Raw genomic sequence first — 17,137 nt, forward strand, 5'->3', positions numbered from 1 at the left:
AATGTATGCTACCTAGAGGCTAGCACTTGTTTATTGTCAGTGAAGGTGCAAAGTATCGCGAGGGAACCCAAATATTTGACTACGATGTAGCTTGCATTTTACTCCATTGTCGCACAGATGAATGTCACTTTTCTCGGTAGAGATAGAGAAGAGAAAATATCTTCATGTGTCTGTTCACAAGTAATTAAGAATGTAACTTTCCCACAAAGTATGTTTACTTACATGTAGGATATTTATCCCTCAATGCAGATCAAAGTGACTCATAGTATTTGTTGCCCTGGTAACAAAACAGGTGAAGTGTGCCCACACATGCGAGACCACAGTCATATGGAAATAAGGAGTTGATGAACTGATATGCATGGGAAGGGTACATTGTATGTATCAATGGAATTGAATGTGCTTAATTTCTATCTCAATGATGCTTGTTTTATTTACCGGAGGGAAAACATTGTAGCATATGTTGTGATTTTCTTGACCATTAAGATCTGAATGACCGTGCATGCATTGATCATGGCACAGCTGCATACGCCACTGCAAATGCTGCCTTTTGATGGTAGATCAGTTTTAATACTCTCTGTTGGGGTACATGAACCAAAACTAACAGCTTTGCGCATAGACATATAATGATGTATGATATGCATTGCGGCTTTACAGTGTACATTCATATGACATCTTACACCGTATGTTCACATTCTATTACACATTATAGTGGTATCACTCTGATTATGTAAATTATGATTCACATGTCTCAAAGTCTATGTCATACTCATAGTTGAACCCTGATTTTCCTCAAATCCACAACTGCTGTTGGTGTAGCGCTGTATCTTCTTATTTACACATCTGATGCTATCGATTTAAAGCTGCAGATTTTTTTATATACTTGTACTGACACACAGTCAATAATGCATAAGGTGATTTGCTAAAAAAGGAAAATATGCATACGTATTCCTTGTTCAGTAGATTCAATCATATTAGGCAGATGTCAAGTTGCACATTTATTGGTTCACTTGTCTGGATTCTATCAACTTTGCAATGGGAAAAACAAGTGTTTGTAGAGTATGATTCTAGTATTTTTTTTTTTCTTGCAATGAACTAGTTATACAATGTACTTGTGTGGATTATTACAATGTATCATTTTGTGCATATTCATGATAATATACTTTCTACGCCTGTGCTAACAGCCATCTGATGAATGGGTGGCTCTAATAGAAATATCTGCCTCTGACTGAACAGACAATATATCTTCAAATTTTCATGAAAAAATAGAAATAAAGGATGACAGTTTGTCCTTTTTCTCACCGTAAGTTTCTTCTGCCAAATTCAAAATGCAGTGATACAGTTATCAGTCATCGAACATCCACTACACAAAACTGTTTTCTTTTCTTTCTTTTTGATGGGAGTCATAATTTCATACACACAACCTTTTGAATTGTGCTGATACATCTGTGGGTGCTTTTTCTTTGTTTTTATTAATGACAATCCAAACAATTTTGTATGTTGTAGGGATTTAGTAGACAGCAGCGAAGGAAATTCTTTACTGTCTGCAGGATATATTCATGGTTAATCACTCTACTTTTTGAGCTTTTGAAATTATCAAGTTTTATTGCACATTTTCCAAGTTGGTATCAACTCCACCAAAAAAAAAAAAGAAGAAAGAATTTGTGTGTACATGTATATGTTTTTGAGGGTCCAAGTGGAAGCTGGCATATTTGCACCCAATGGCATTCTTCCATATTAAGATGAGAATGATGTCTACATTGGAGGTTATCACATTTCTAGTGATAATTAAAGTTATTTATTTCAAAATCCAAGATAGCATACCTAAACCTCCCAGGCACAAACTAACTGTTCATGTCTCCTTTGCTTAGTAGAATGAAGGAAATGTCCCAGCATTACTTTTAAGACTTTTGTGATTGCTGTGCTGACCAAGATGTAAAAATTATATGATTATTTATCATGTCTGGAGACAGGATCTAAGGATATCCCTACAGATCATACAGGGGTGGAGCTGGTACACTGTGAAACCAATGCCATGGTTCAACATTATTCCCTTGGTTAACGATTTTCACAAGGAGAAACCCTTGGATTGTCTGTGATACTTGTGATATACAATGTACTCGTGGCAATATACCCACTGTCGTATATTCTGACATGATGTAAACTCTTGTGCTCAGCTGCCTGTGGCTTTTTTTTTTTATTGAAAGGACTTGAAATGATAACAATATTCCTCTCGAGGCCTACTTAACTTTCTTTCCATCAATTAGCCAGATGAAGGGACAATAAATTAGTCGGACATAAGTCCCCTTAAGGACAAATATCCTTGGATAATTATCCCCAAGATGACGCATGCACTTGATCCATCTGATGTGTGAATATTTATTGTGTAATCTGTATCATGAAAGATGTCATTCGTATGGATTCCCTGTGCCACAACTGAAGGTTGCTATGACGATATTGCTGTACATGTAATTAATTGAGTTAGAATTACATATCAAGATATTCTAGAGAGGTGAAGATTATTGTACAACACTCTTATTACTGTGTTAACCCTAGCATGCCACTGTACGTGATTTCCTGTTCATTGTAAATATCACATAATGCAGATTTTAGATGTTATGTAATTGTAGTATGTGGCCAAAGGTGTAAGAGAGGAGAGAGAGAGAGAGAGGAAGAGAAAGAGAAAGAGGGAAGAATGATATGTATCTCAAATCTTTACTCCAGTTTTTTGTACATTGGCATGTGTATGGGTAGTGGTGGACACGTTTTGTATGTATTAAATTCTAGCACAACACTAATACATTTTTAATGATACCTAATCAGCCTTAGTTATTATCCTCACGCTTTTTAATCAATTCCCTTTTGTGTACCATTCAGCACAGATGTACTACATGTGATGCAAACTCAATTAAAATAAAATTAGTATCAAAAGTCTACTGAACTGTTTGATGTTTAATACAGTGTACTTTTGTTACAGTTTGATCTTTAATCGCTCTGTTAAAGCTGCATACATGTTACAAACTAGGTACTTGTTAACAGCACAGTGGACTCCTGTTATTACGAAGTCCTTTGGACCGGCAGTTATCTTTCATTATATCAAAATTTTGTTACAACCAAACAAACAATAAAAATACATAGAGCTGATAGTGTTGCGGCCTGAATTTTTACTTCGTTGTAAGCGGAAATTTGTTATAACCATGTTCGTTATAACGGGAGTGCACTCTACTTCTTTTCCCACCTCTTTTAGAATGTTGTTAAGAGCCAAATATTGCCATTTAGTAACTTCACTTGCCATTTCAGCAAAGGGCATACACCTTCAGACTGCTTCTGTAGTAATAAGTCATATGACTGCTGCATACTTTTGTCATTGTTTCTGACTTGCTGGTAGATAGAAATGTTTTCCGAAATGGGACAGTTAATCCATAGGTGATTTGTATAAGGAACAACCTGCGGTTTAGGACTAAGAGCTATTGTACAGAATGTTAAAATGAGGAAAAGCAAGGAAAAGGAACACTCTGATATAACATTCACTCATCTAAAAAATAACTAAATGCATGAGATATTTTCAGGTAAGTCTAGTATAACACCAACAACAACATCAAGCAATGCATTCAGACCAGGATGATAATGGCTCTTACTCTGCCATCATAGGACATATCACTTTCATCATCACCACCAACATCATCAGGATAATTAAACGTTAGACTTATCCTTGACAGCCTTTCTACAGGCTGCCCATGTTGTATTCTGCAAGTGGGTGAGATGCCAGAATTTCTGGAGGCAAACATTCTATAACGATGTATTTGAAAATATTCTAATGTAAGATATTCTTTTGGCAGTATTCAAATATAAGATACTATCTTATTATTATAATGGTATGTTCTATTGCCACTCTAACTTGAATCTTCAGAAGAAGAAGAAAAAAAAAAAATACTGCTCTAATGAGTATTTTACTATTTGCCCCATGTATCCCAGTGTTGGTAGTTCTTTGCACAAAAGTTTGGACATGTTTGGTCAAGTTATGCCATGTTAATGCTATCAAGCCAATACTTTGGCTTTACATTATATAATTACCTTTTCCCCCTTTTTCTTTTGTTTGGGAAATCTCCAGTCAATATTTGCTATGACAGTGACTAAAATGTTTCAACATGGTTTAAAAGGGATAGCATTTCAAGGTACAAATTGATATCCTGCCATTAGGTCCCTTTTGTTTTCCTCTATATTAGAGTTGAGTTTTACTAAGATCAAATGTTCTTTATGTAAAACAGACTGAAGACAGTTAGATTTTTGAACATCATTTATGAAGAATACTTTAGTAAAACTCAAGCACTCTAAATGCTTATGGATAGCAACTTCATGTGACCCCTGCCTGATCACTTAGCAATACTTGTTAAGTTTCTTGTGTGAAAGTAACTACATGTACTACATATTGACTGTCATAAACAGAATTAAAAAAAAATGCAAAAAACAAAAACAAAATCAAGTTGCATTAAAGGGACTTTACAGCACTGGTTGAGGTGGGGATTCAGGTTTATAATATTCCTAAGTGAGATAATGAGAAACCTCTTATGAAATATGAAAGAGCATGTAATTTTAAGAAGGATTCAACATTTATTTGACAAAAATTGGTTTTCAAATGGCTGAGATATCCAAAAAAGTAATAATAACCTTGTTTTTGGATATCTCAGCCATTTCAAAACTGATTTTCATCGAATTAACTTTTGATATCCCTTAGAATTGCATGCTCTTTGACATCTCAGAAAGTGGTTTCTGAATATCTCGCAAAATGTTAAAAGCTAAATCCTCACCTCAACCAGAACTGTACAGTCCATTTGGCCAAAAACAAAAAAACAAAACAAAACATGGAATTTAAAGTTTTGCAGACTTTAACAGAAAACTGACATTGAATACAACCACATAATACAGTTGTATATGAATAAGTGCATATTATATAAGTGATAATGTCTCGGCTTCAGACGAAAGATGAAAATCATTATTGGTCAACAAATTTCTAACTATACATCCTCCCACTGAAAAGTCATTGCCGAGTTATTTCATCCCTAGAAAATCTTAATGCAATGGATATGTACTACATAACTTTTCATTACATTTCAAAAGAACAATACTCAGTGCAATTTTGTGTGCCAGTACATACTTATTAGAGGGAAACCTGTGAAGCAACAATAAAAGTAAAATGTGATTATGACCACTATCAGTTTTATAAAAACATGTTAAACTGTAAAAATGCTTATTCCACAACTTTTTGTTCAAAGAGCCATTCTTGACTGAAACTTAAACAATTTCTTTAATGTGATTTAATTCTATTGAAATAGATATGAACACTACATGTCTTTAAATCTAATATTTGTGTTGGCAATTGTTTACTCCTGGGTTAAAACTTAGGTAGAATTGATGTGACAGCTATGGAAGAAATATTTCTGGAAACCCCATACAAAATCACCGTCCTCCTGGAAATACTCACCTGATGATAAAGTCGATGTCGTTGTTGGCAATGGTGACGACAACGTCCGGTAGGTTCATGGGTGTGTCCAGGTGGCTTTCAACAGTGGCTCTACACAGTAGGTTGAGAGGACCACTTGATTCAGAGAAAAACCTTTCTTCATTACATGCATTCATCCTCACTGGATGGGAATTTGGGCTTCAGACTTTTCCCATGGTGTAAAAAGATCTCACTTGTAAAAGTTTTAAGGAATATTTGGGGGGCTGATAAAAGTGATTTTGACATTAGAAAGGAAATAAAGATCATACTTCTCCAGTCATCTTTAATACATTAGTAAATGCTCCCGTTGTTTCTTTTTGCTATCATTGAATTTTTGGCACTCGATTCTGGGCGTTTTCTTGTCCTAATCCTTTAACCCTATTCTAACTGGGCTATTTGAGACCAAGTTTTTACTGAGGGGGGTCAATTTGACCCCCCCTTCAGATCTCGGCCGCCGATCGTGCGATCGCCGCAAAATTTTGCCTGAACATAGAGCCGGATGTCAACTACAAGATTACATGGTCATACAATAGAAAAATGTTGATTTCATATTTTTTAATAAATTAATTATGCAAATTAATGCATGAAATCATATTTTCACCTATAACTCCATCAAAAAGACTGAAGGATTATTAAATTTTTGTGTCAGAGTTCCTCAAGACACATCAAACAATTTTCTAGTAAAAAAATAGTGCAATCAAAATCATTTTCTTTTGTTTTTTATTGTTTTGTTAATTTCTTATGTATTTTATTGTTTTTTCGATCTTTTGGTTTTTGTTTTTTTTTTTTGCCAAAATTTGTCGGAGGCACTTTTTCAAGCTTATCTACATTAGAATAGATTTATTTCAATGGTTAAAAGTTGAAATAATCTAATTTATATCAATTAAACAAAAAAACACAGTTTGCATTGGATTTGCACACGAAAACATGAATTTGAGCGTTTTTCGGGTTGACATACATATCAGGCGCGGTGGAGCACCCCAATTATCTCGCAGAAATCCATCGGCAGCCGAGCCTCATTTGCATAAAGTAAACAACATGTACTCGCGTAGTTGAGAAAAAGTAAACAACTTCTCAAGCTAATAACAATTTAAGGAAACCTATTTTCGGATTAAAATTGAGTTAGTTTGAATTTGAAAACATGTCCGAATATGCACATATAACATATTACAGGATTTGACAATGATAAAATGTGAAATTTTAGCGAAAACCTGGCGAGCAAAATTACCAAAAATGTGCCTCGAAAATCATCCTAAAATTCACGAAGTGTGATAGCGGAACAAACGCGCCATTCGAACAAAGTACACCAAAATTTAATTTATTTATCTGCTTGAGTTTTAAATGTCATACCGTAATATTCCCGGCCATGGTTGTGTCGGGAAAAAACAGAAGGTGATGTCAAAAATGACACGAACGCAAAGCGTACAGGTCGGTCCCATGTATATGTAATCGCGTGACTGTAGCGTTGCATGTCACAGCACACACAACGCTTTGCTGCATGCAACGTGCGCGGCAGCAGCTCAGCAGTCACCGCCGTGCGACACTCAGCAAAATTGACTGCGTCACATGCAAACCAACAATGAGCATGAAATCCTGAATCTCACGTTCTGTACCACGCATGCCCAATATTACGGGAAAAGAAATGACGTCATTTTCAATTGTTTCGCTGACTACAATTTTCTATTCCAAACCCTGTAGAAACAAGTTGATTTCTCAAAAAGTACAGGTGGAACCATGCGAAAACTTCCACCATAAATGGATTGAGGCCTGATAAACTTATGTTGCCAATTTTGGACACATTGGAGCCCGGCCATAGTCCAGTCGGAAAAAAACAGAGAGCATGTTTTGCGAGAGGTGATTTTCAAAACGCTTTAATATCTCAAGTTCTAGTGCAGCAAATTTCATAATTTTTTCATCAAAAGGAAGGTTTTTAAAAACTTAGATAGTGTGGGAAGTTTGAGTTTACTAGCGGCACGCATAGCGGCACTAGGAGAAGGTAAAGATTTGACTTTTTCATGCACACAGTTTCGGGCAGCCGTTGATGCCCGTTGGAAATTCAAATAGAACGGGGCGATAATGAGATGCAAATTGGAGTGCTCCACCGCGCCTGATATGCAAAACATTGCATAACTTCAGAACGGTGTACCCGGATGTCGCAAATTTGGTCTCAAAATATGCGGGAGACTCGAATGAAAAAAGTCATGAAGCGACGCGGCAAAATCTTCGCGCGTTGCGGAATCATGGCGCGAAATGCCCCCCATGGGGCGAAATAACCCCTCCCCCCATTAGAATAGGGTTAAAGGGATGGTACAGTTTTGGTTGAAATTGGGCTTCAGGTTTCTAACTTTTTTATATGATTTTCTGAGATAATGGCAAACCTCTATGAAATATAAAAGAGCATATAATTCCAAGAGGAATTCAAAGTTTGTTTGATGAAAATTGGTTAATTTGAAATGGTTGAGATATCCAAAACAAAGCAATCTGAATAAAAGGTGGGACCCAACTTTGAAGAGGATCACTTCGTTTTACAGTTCGACCTCGATTATCCGGCCATGTCGGGACTGGCGCTCATCCGGATAAGCGAATTGGCCTGATATGGGAGACACAATGTTTATGTATATAGCTGCCGTCCAAGCTGCCGTCCCAGTGCACTGGCAGCTAGGCAGGTAGCGTACCCCAGAACGGTGGTGTAATCTATGCTAGCCTGCGCAAAATTATAGTCCCTTCTTCACAAAAATAAAGTACATCTTTATGTGAAATCATACATGTTTTACCTCATTAGATATAGAGAAACCTATCATGCACATCATTATGAAATTAGTGAAATAGATCCATGAAAGTCACTGTTTTTTCTCAATTTTTGGATGAAAAAAAGTCCTTCACTGCGTGAACGCGTCCGGATAATAGAGATTTCCGGATAAAAGGAGGCCGGATAATCGAGGTCGAACTGTACTTTGTTTTTGAATATCTCAGCCATTTCAAAACCAATTTTCATCGAAACTTTGAATTTCTTTTAGAACTGTATGTTCTTTAACATTTCATGAACTGATTTATGAAGTATCTCGCAAAAAGTTAAAAGATGAATCCTCACCTCAACCAATTGTTACCATCCCTTTAACCTCAAAACCATGTTTACAGGCAGGGAGCAGAGCTTAGCCTGACATTTAATCCACCTCTATCAACATACTCCACACTCTTTGGATACACCCTTACCACAAATGCCATGGGTGCTGACTGTACTCTTACATGCTTGCACATTTCTAGGAGAAGGTGGGATGACTGGGCTTTAGAGTCTGTGATGCATTGTTGTTTGAAATGTGGGTGTTTTTTTTCAGTTTTTGGTCTGAGGAGTTTTTTGTTTGGTTTTTAGCAGCATCCTAACAGACCTTGAGTCTAGCCACTATTGTGAAAACTGCTGACAAGGGCAATTCCATGGGAATGTGGACATGGCACTAAAATTTCAAGTTTATTATATTGCAAAAGAATTACTGATTATGTATTACCCATATATTGAAGTTGAAGAAACTCAAAGAATTATATCAATCGGTCAAATATTTCCCGAGAAACAGCTACAAATGTTCAAGACAATTTTTCAGTCATCCAAATTGCTAAAATGCATGCTTAACTTGATATACATTTTTTTTTAAAAGAAAAATTCTGCTAGCACTTCAGTTAATTCATTTTAAAGAAGCAAATTGGTTCTACTTCAGTCTCCCATGAGAAAATTTCTATGCCACCATCAAAAAATTTTTATCACCACATGAAAGTTCAGCCCTTGAGCCATGTAACACGAGTTACCGAAACAAGAAATATTTTTCATTCTGAAGGAAGCAGTGGAGGTAATTTGTTGGGAATCATAATTTTCTAAATTCATCACACCCTGATACTGTACACAGGATGTTGACTTGAATAAACACTGTCATCACATTAAAAAATGTCAATGAAAAGTGTAACGCGAGTTACCATGTAACGTGAGTTACCGGTATGTAACGCGAGTTACCGACTACAAAAACACAAGTTTCCACCAACGTAAGCAAATTTTAACACTTAATTGAGCTATATCATGGTGAAAACAATCAAATCCAGTGTTATACACACTATGCTGGACTGAAACAAAGGAGAGTAGCCTAATAAACTGTGATTGTATAATACTAGCATCAAGGCCACTGATCACATGCCACATTGAGGAGTCTAGCCCGGCTTTCACTGCATGTGTACATATGTACATCCAGCAGTGAACGAGGTTAACCTAAAATTTATCTTCTGAAATTCCAGCATTAGTATTACAGAATTTTTATTACAGAATGCTATAAAGCAGCAAGTGTTGGTTCTAATCCTTATTCGGTGGTCTAGTGAAAATGACGCCTATCCGGAGATCAGGAGGTTGTGGGTTCGAATCCGGCCTGCTCAAGTATGTGTGCCCATGATTTTTTATCATGGCTACTAATAAAACACTGATCAATTCAGTTTTTATTATGTTGATGTAGGGCAATTTGTCAATTAGTTGCAATAACATCTCAACGAAAGAATTTCATGAATTTGAATAATTACACAGTACCTGCTGCATGATATAAGGATTAGAACCAACACTTCTTGTCGGGCGGAAGTTCGGTGGTCTAGTTCCGAAAGGATGCCCGTCCGGAGATCAGGAGGTCTTAGTTCGAACACTGCTCGAGTATGCACGCCCATGACTTTTTTATCATGGCTACTACTAAAACACTGATCAATTGAGTGCTTATTTAAGTTGATGTACATTTGTAGGGTAATAAGCCAGTTCGTAATTACACTGTAGCTCATGTACACATTGGTACAAATGACCTTTCTTTTCTCTCAGTTGGTTCGGCACTTCACTCTTTTTCAAAGCGGCATAATGCATAAAACTTGCCCGACATAACAATTTATGAAATTCATGTTCAAAAAAAAGAATGAACTTGCATTTGGATCAGGGGATCAGAATACTCCCATCATTTTATAATTTAGCAAGCATCCATTTCATTGTTTTGTATTGAATGCAGTAACAGCTTATTTCCTTTTATATTGCGAAATACCATTCTTGCTGTGAGGTGGATGTGCTGGCAAGCATCATTTAGATAAGGATCACATGAATAATCATCGCATCACAGATGCTTATATCAGTGAATTTACAAACCTAAATGCCTGTTGGTACAAATGAACCTTTTCTGCTCATGCGCAAAGTGGAATTACGAACTGGTCTATTTGTCAATCAGTTGCAAAGAAATTAGAGTTTTCAAAAAGACAGGATTTTAATTTTTGAAAGATTGTAGGCTTTTTTGTAAACTTGTCGATAGGGTTTGGTACTTTATGTTTTGTTTAAAAAAAAAAAAATTCAACATCTTTTATTTGTACACTCTGAAAATTATGTACTTATACACCTAAATCATCTGGGTATATATTGAAACATATTCAGGGTCTCTTTGAGGAGTGAAGCTCTTTTTAGTCTTAAACACATTCTTCTCTATCAATTGGGTTGATTAGTAAAATATTTGTTTAACATTTATTCATTTTACTATGTACTAAGCATCTCTCAAAATATTCAACACAAGATTCAGTGCCATCAGAACAGTTGTATGTCATCAATTTGTGTCACCCTGTGTTAGTGGACATAATGTAACGCGAGTTACCGTAACGCGAGTTACCGATATAAAGGCTCCCTACATTTTACCAGGTCATTGTTACTCAACTTTGATAGTGTTAATTCATGAGTCCTAACCCACTATCAATTCAAGGTAGGAAAACTTTTATCAGGATTGTCTAGTATGAGGAGACTTTCCAAAAAGAGGCCTTTATAGAATTGACCATGTCCTTTTTGTGTAACGCGAGTTACCAAAATTAAATGATTCAAGAATCCCAACATGTTTGTCCTTTATTTTTCTTTTTGGATTCATTTAGTTGATGTATGTCTACTTAACCAATGATGAAAAAAGTAACTTGTGGATCCTTCCAATTACAAAGATATTGGCACATTATCCCATAAATGTACCCATTATTTGTAACGCGAGTTACCGTGGAATTGCCCACAAACATGATTTTAGTCAACTCCCAATACAACAAAATCCTCGGGACCGGCAGTTTTCTTTCGTTATATATCAAAATTTCGTTATGACCAAACAAATTAAGTATAGAACAATATACCAGTATAGCTGATAATTCTGGGGCCTGAATTTCACTTCATTGTAACCAGAATTTTGTTATAATTGTGTTCATTATAACAGGAGTGTACTGTACAAATGGCATCATTTTGCTGCCTGATATATTTCACTGACATACTGTACTATCATGTGTGTTAACACAACAGAAGAACCTCATAACTAAGAATTGCTGCTTCTGTTTTGAATATAGGAACATAATATAAAAGGCAGTGAAATAAATCAAATAGTGATAAAGTCTTAGGCCTTTGTCTTGATTTTTAGGAGCTGCAAACTACTAATACTATGAAAAGGTTGTCTTTGTATAAAATCTTTCCTTTGAACAAACAAACTATAGAATCATTTTGTAATTAAATAAACATTCACTTTTCCATAAAGTTTTAGATTAAGATATCAATATTTACATTATATATATCATGAGATATCAGCTTGTTTTTCAAACCAGACTTCCTATCATCTTATGTAGAAAACAATAAAAAAGATGACAATGAAATAATTATCAATTTAACAGAACTAGACTCTCATCTTATGGTGATTAAGAGGTAAGGTTACAATAAAATTTTCACTGTATTAACGTAATATGTAATTTCATGACATCCAAACAGTCTTTACTTTCTTTTTCAAACATATATTGAATTGAATTGGAATTGGATTTATTTCTCATAGAATATAAAAAAAAAAATACAACACATATCAATGTCCAAAACAATTCTAACAATCTCTCAAAAACTTGACAAATATCATCTTATGTAGAAAACAATCAAAAAGATGACAATGAAATAATTATCAATTTAACAGAACTAGACTCTCATCTTATGGTGATTAAGAGGTAAGGTTACAATAAAATTTTCACTGTATTAACGTAATATGTAATTTCATGACATCCAAACAGTCTTTACTTTCTTTTTCAAACATATATTGAATTGAATTGGAATTGGATTTATTTCTCATAGAATATTAAAAAAAAATACAACACATATCAATGTCCAAAACAATTCTAACAATCTCTCAAAAACTTGATAAAGCATTAATCTTGCTGCACGTGTATAGTAAGGTCATTGAAGAAAAAATACTATAATAAATAAAGAAAAACCATTGTCACCTCATAGCATTCTTCATGAGTTCGGGCAGCATGTAGTCCAGGGGCTGGACAATGTAGGGGAATGTGGCTCCGACATGTCCGTTGATTTTCACACTTGGTGCGTGGCCATACCTCAGTTCACACTGCTCCCTGGATATGAATATTCATCAGGCCATAGTATGCATGCAAAACCCTACTATGCTCCCTCTACCACTATATAACATGTAAACTATACTGCCCCACATCACCAACCCAGCCCATTCAAGATAAAGCACCCTTCTGCTCATATCAAAATATGATACCCTTTGTCCAGATCAAAATATAGGCTCAGGAATGCCATCACTTGGTACAGCTTCAAGTTTGTTTTGCCATAGACATCAACACAACAGCAGCATAACTGTACACTCAATATGGAGATCCCCATCTCTACCTGAATTCTAACTGTGATTTTGATGATGGCAACGGTAATAATCTTTCATTGTTTTTTACACTTTTTTTGTAGCTGCACAAGATATGCAATGTCAAAATATTTACAGCTATTACCATGTGACTTTAATGTACACATGCGAATCCTCTTTACTACGTTTTTTTACGTCATTGTTTCTAGTCAGAGGTGCAGTCACTAGTTTTCTCCATACTGCCCAGTAGTCAATTCGAGGTTAATGTGTGTGTAGGTACATTTTGTATATTTGCGCATTGTGAAATTACATACTCTACGTAATTTCTCTGACCTGTAGCCAGACAACTACATTTCAATGCTTTAATTTTAATGCTTTAATTTAGCATAAATATCTTAAATCAAATGTGATGCAGTATATGAAACAAATATTGCTTGCTTCATTTCAGGTCACGGTCAAAACTATTTGCCCTCAGTGATCTCTCAACAGCGCTATGCCCCTTGACTTCATCTTGGGGCATAGAACACTGTTGAGAGAGCATCACTGGGCAAATAGTTTTAACTGTGTCTCTTGAAGCAGCAATATTTGTAGAATATGCACTGAACACTTACCTTACAAACCCTGCCCATTTTTCGATTACATTCTTCAGTGTCATTTTGGTGGCAATGATCCCTATGGAGTCATTCTATGACACAAAAACACACACACAAAAAGAAAAACTACAATGCAGGAAAACCATTGACTGACATTCTCATTTCATGCTGACTACAAAATAATTCATTTGGTTTAAAAAAAAGCAAGCATGGTATACAAAAGACAGAGTACATTTCACAAGGCTTCAAGCATATGATAACTAGCCCTATTTATACACCATTCCAACATCTACTATAAAATACCTACAGTTCTAAACACAGGTACATTGAAGGTGTTGGATAGAGGGAAAGCTAATTTAACTCAAGTGCAAGAAACTACAATCTTTTGGTTTGATGTTAACTATTTTACTTCCTCTTTCACTATACATTTCCATATTACCTTTGATGTCTTTGATCTTGAGTGAGTATAATACCTAGTAAAGATCATTCAAACTTGACACAAATTGTCACCTCACATTGGAATAGTGTGTTTAATTTAATTTCCAATACAATAACGTGTACATTGCAAATTATAGTTGTTTCTATTCATAAGGCAGGATCAAGTAGGAGGGGGTGGGGGGATTCCTACCTTGTCTTGGTGCAAAGCGAGATGATGTTCCGCCAGCATCCTGATTCCGAGCCGTGACGTAAGGATGCGATCCAAGAAGCGATGAATCAGCTCTTCATCCTGAACAATACATGTATACCGGTACATATTTCTCACTGGGGTGTGAAACGTCTATGAATAGATGATGCAACTTTCACTGATATGTTCTACTGATATCACTGCATTCACTCAACCCAAATATCAAAGTGAACTTATACTAGTCTATCAGAGGTCATCTGTAGGAAATACTTTTAAAAAATAGATAAATAAAAGAGGGTGTATTTCTTCTTATATTGGGAAGGGGTTTAGTGACAGATGATAATAAGAGGCCATTTTGTTTACATTTCATTGTTTGTGCCTTTTCTAGCATTTTGTAAACAGAGATACATTGAACCATAAACAGCATCATGTCACAAACATAGTACAGTGTGACTGTTTTTTAGTCAAATTTACTCTGGTAACATCTGTCTGAAATGAAGTACACCACCATCTGAAAATATGCACGTCTTGGAAGTCTAGGTCAGATCTTGTAGGCTGAAATCTACAACTCTTTGGCAGAGTGAGAGTATGACAGTTTCATTCACTATTCATTCAGGTCATGATAGTCTCAGTTCAAGGACACCCACATGCAATCACTCATGAAACATCAAGAATTGAGAAAGCCTACCGTGATGTGCTTTCTACACTCTCTGAATCCTTCGGCCAGGTGAGTGACAACGTCCTTGTGATCATCCAGTAGCGTCTTCACCATCTTGCAGTACTGTCTCTCTGTCTCCATGTCACGAATCTATGCATGCGAGGGGGCGAACAAACAGTCCAAAGTATCGTCAAAGTCACGGTGAGGATTCTCTTTAAAAAATAACCATGAAAACAAATTAGCTTCGCTCTGCCTATCTGTCTCACTTTCTACATTTTACCCCTCTCTCTCCTCATCTATCAATGAATGCATTACCATTTAAATACTCAAGTATGAGGCACATCCTTTTTGTCCTGAAAAATATCGAAAGTTGGGGTGCCCCTTACACACAAGTGCAAGTACCTGTGTTCATATATGTGTTTGTCTGAAATAAATTTGTTGTTGTTGTTTTTTCTGCCCGATATCCAAAGTCAGGGTGCACCTTATACATAGAGTGTTTATGGTATTCATCTACAAAAGATTCATTTGGGGTTAATCAACATTCATATTAATCACTAACAGCACCATACTTCATCTTGATATCATCTTTTGCGATTATCTCCATCACATCTGAACCAATTACAGTACGATCGTCAAATATGTACCTTCCCACAGACTCCCTGGACCAAAGGCAAGCTAATTCATTGAGATTAATGTTCTCAATTGGTTGTTCAATCTAGTAGCTGTATGCTAGCAGGGCCACACAGTATGAACCTCACAATCATGCTGTTCTGCTTCTCCCATCTCAGATTTGTGCTCTAGACTGTTTCAATTCCATATATCTAGCTGTACGTGCAATTCATTTCACATACAAATGTAGTTTAGTATGTACGTATAAACATCAATGGGGTGGCCTGGGGATGAGGCAAGACCTACATGGGGCAAGCTGTATGTTCATGTTCACTTTTATTATTATATCATACATTTAAACAAATAGTACAGATACATCATGTTCATATTAGTCATATAACCCTGCATTTTTAGCACATGTGTCATGATTGTTTAAGTCTTAATTAAAGCATTTTCGGCAAAGTCAATAGATCAAAAGACAAATTATTGTGCATCACATTATTCCACTTGCTGTGAATCCCCTTTACCTTCCATTGGTACAAGGGGCCATGTACCAAACATACTGCAAGATATTGGTACATTTCTTTGACTGTCAATCTTTTCCAATAATAATCATACATACACATGCATAGATCCACACCATGTATGAAGAGCAATAGATAATGCACTAAATGCAGCAACAATTAAGGTTGGAAATCAGCATGGCATTGGTAATTAAGTCTTAAAACAAAAGTAATCCTTTAATTAATGAAACAATCTGGATCCAAAGTGGATGGAGGGATACCTCAAATATACGAACACACCTAGAAAACATGTTATAAAATATAATCAAATAGAAAAGATTTCTCAGTGCTATAGAGCAGCAGACACTTGACCTGGCATTTGATGCATTACTTCAGACACCTAACATGATTTTGACACCATGTTTTATCTTACAGTAGAAACAGAAGGCCCAGCAAAGCCTGTAGTCGACTACTACTACTACTACTACTACTACTACTACTACTACTACTACATGTACTACTACTACTACTACTACTACTAAGTACTACTACTACTACTACTACTAGTAGTAGTAGTAGTAGTAGTAGTAGTGCTACTACTACTACTTACCAAGTGCTACATGTGATGTCTACACTCTGAGTTATCTCAATGTAGGCCTACTATGCATCTGTGTTTATTATGTACACATTACCCTAATACAAGCATGTGGCACATCCTAGATAGTATAGGGTATGTGTGTAAAAATCGTTCTATAGCAAGTATGTAGTATTCACATATGATGACTCTATCTATCTAGAGTGATATGATGATCAGATCATTTTTGTGGTGCAGTCATATCTCATGAACATAATTCCAGAATGAAGGCTTTCCTCCAGAGACAACCCAAAAGCTTTATCGACCAAGCAACATCTATTGTTTGTATATATGCAATGTGAATTCCATAGAATTTCAGATGTGAAGAGATTTTCAGTTATGACACAGGTGAAAAGATCCTGGGAGAAAATA

At 35.8% G+C, this 17,137-nt stretch overlaps 1 protein-coding gene across 1 annotated transcript in view; it reads right to left on the bottom strand.

Annotated features, from left to right (window-relative positions):
- LOC140227550 (branched-chain alpha-ketoacid dehydrogenase kinase-like) overlaps positions 1 to 17,137 on the bottom strand; it is a 53,886-nt gene that overhangs the window by 11,907 nt on the left and 24,842 nt on the right. Inside the window, exons 5-9 of the mRNA XM_072307957.1 lie at positions 15,050 to 15,169; positions 14,365 to 14,463; positions 13,755 to 13,828; positions 12,767 to 12,895; positions 5,480 to 5,569 (exon numbers count right to left, since the gene is read on the bottom strand). Coding sequence (XP_072164058.1) covers positions 5,480 to 5,569; positions 12,767 to 12,895; positions 13,755 to 13,828; positions 14,365 to 14,463; positions 15,050 to 15,169 — 512 coding nt within the window. The remainder of the gene's footprint in view (positions 1 to 5,479; positions 5,570 to 12,766; positions 12,896 to 13,754; positions 13,829 to 14,364; positions 14,464 to 15,049; positions 15,170 to 17,137) is intronic.

This window comes from Diadema setosum, chromosome 4, assembly GCF_964275005.1.
Source record: "Diadema setosum chromosome 4, eeDiaSeto1, whole genome shotgun sequence".
Lineage (NCBI taxonomy): Eukaryota > Metazoa > Echinodermata > Echinoidea > Diadematoida > Diadematidae > Diadema > Diadema setosum.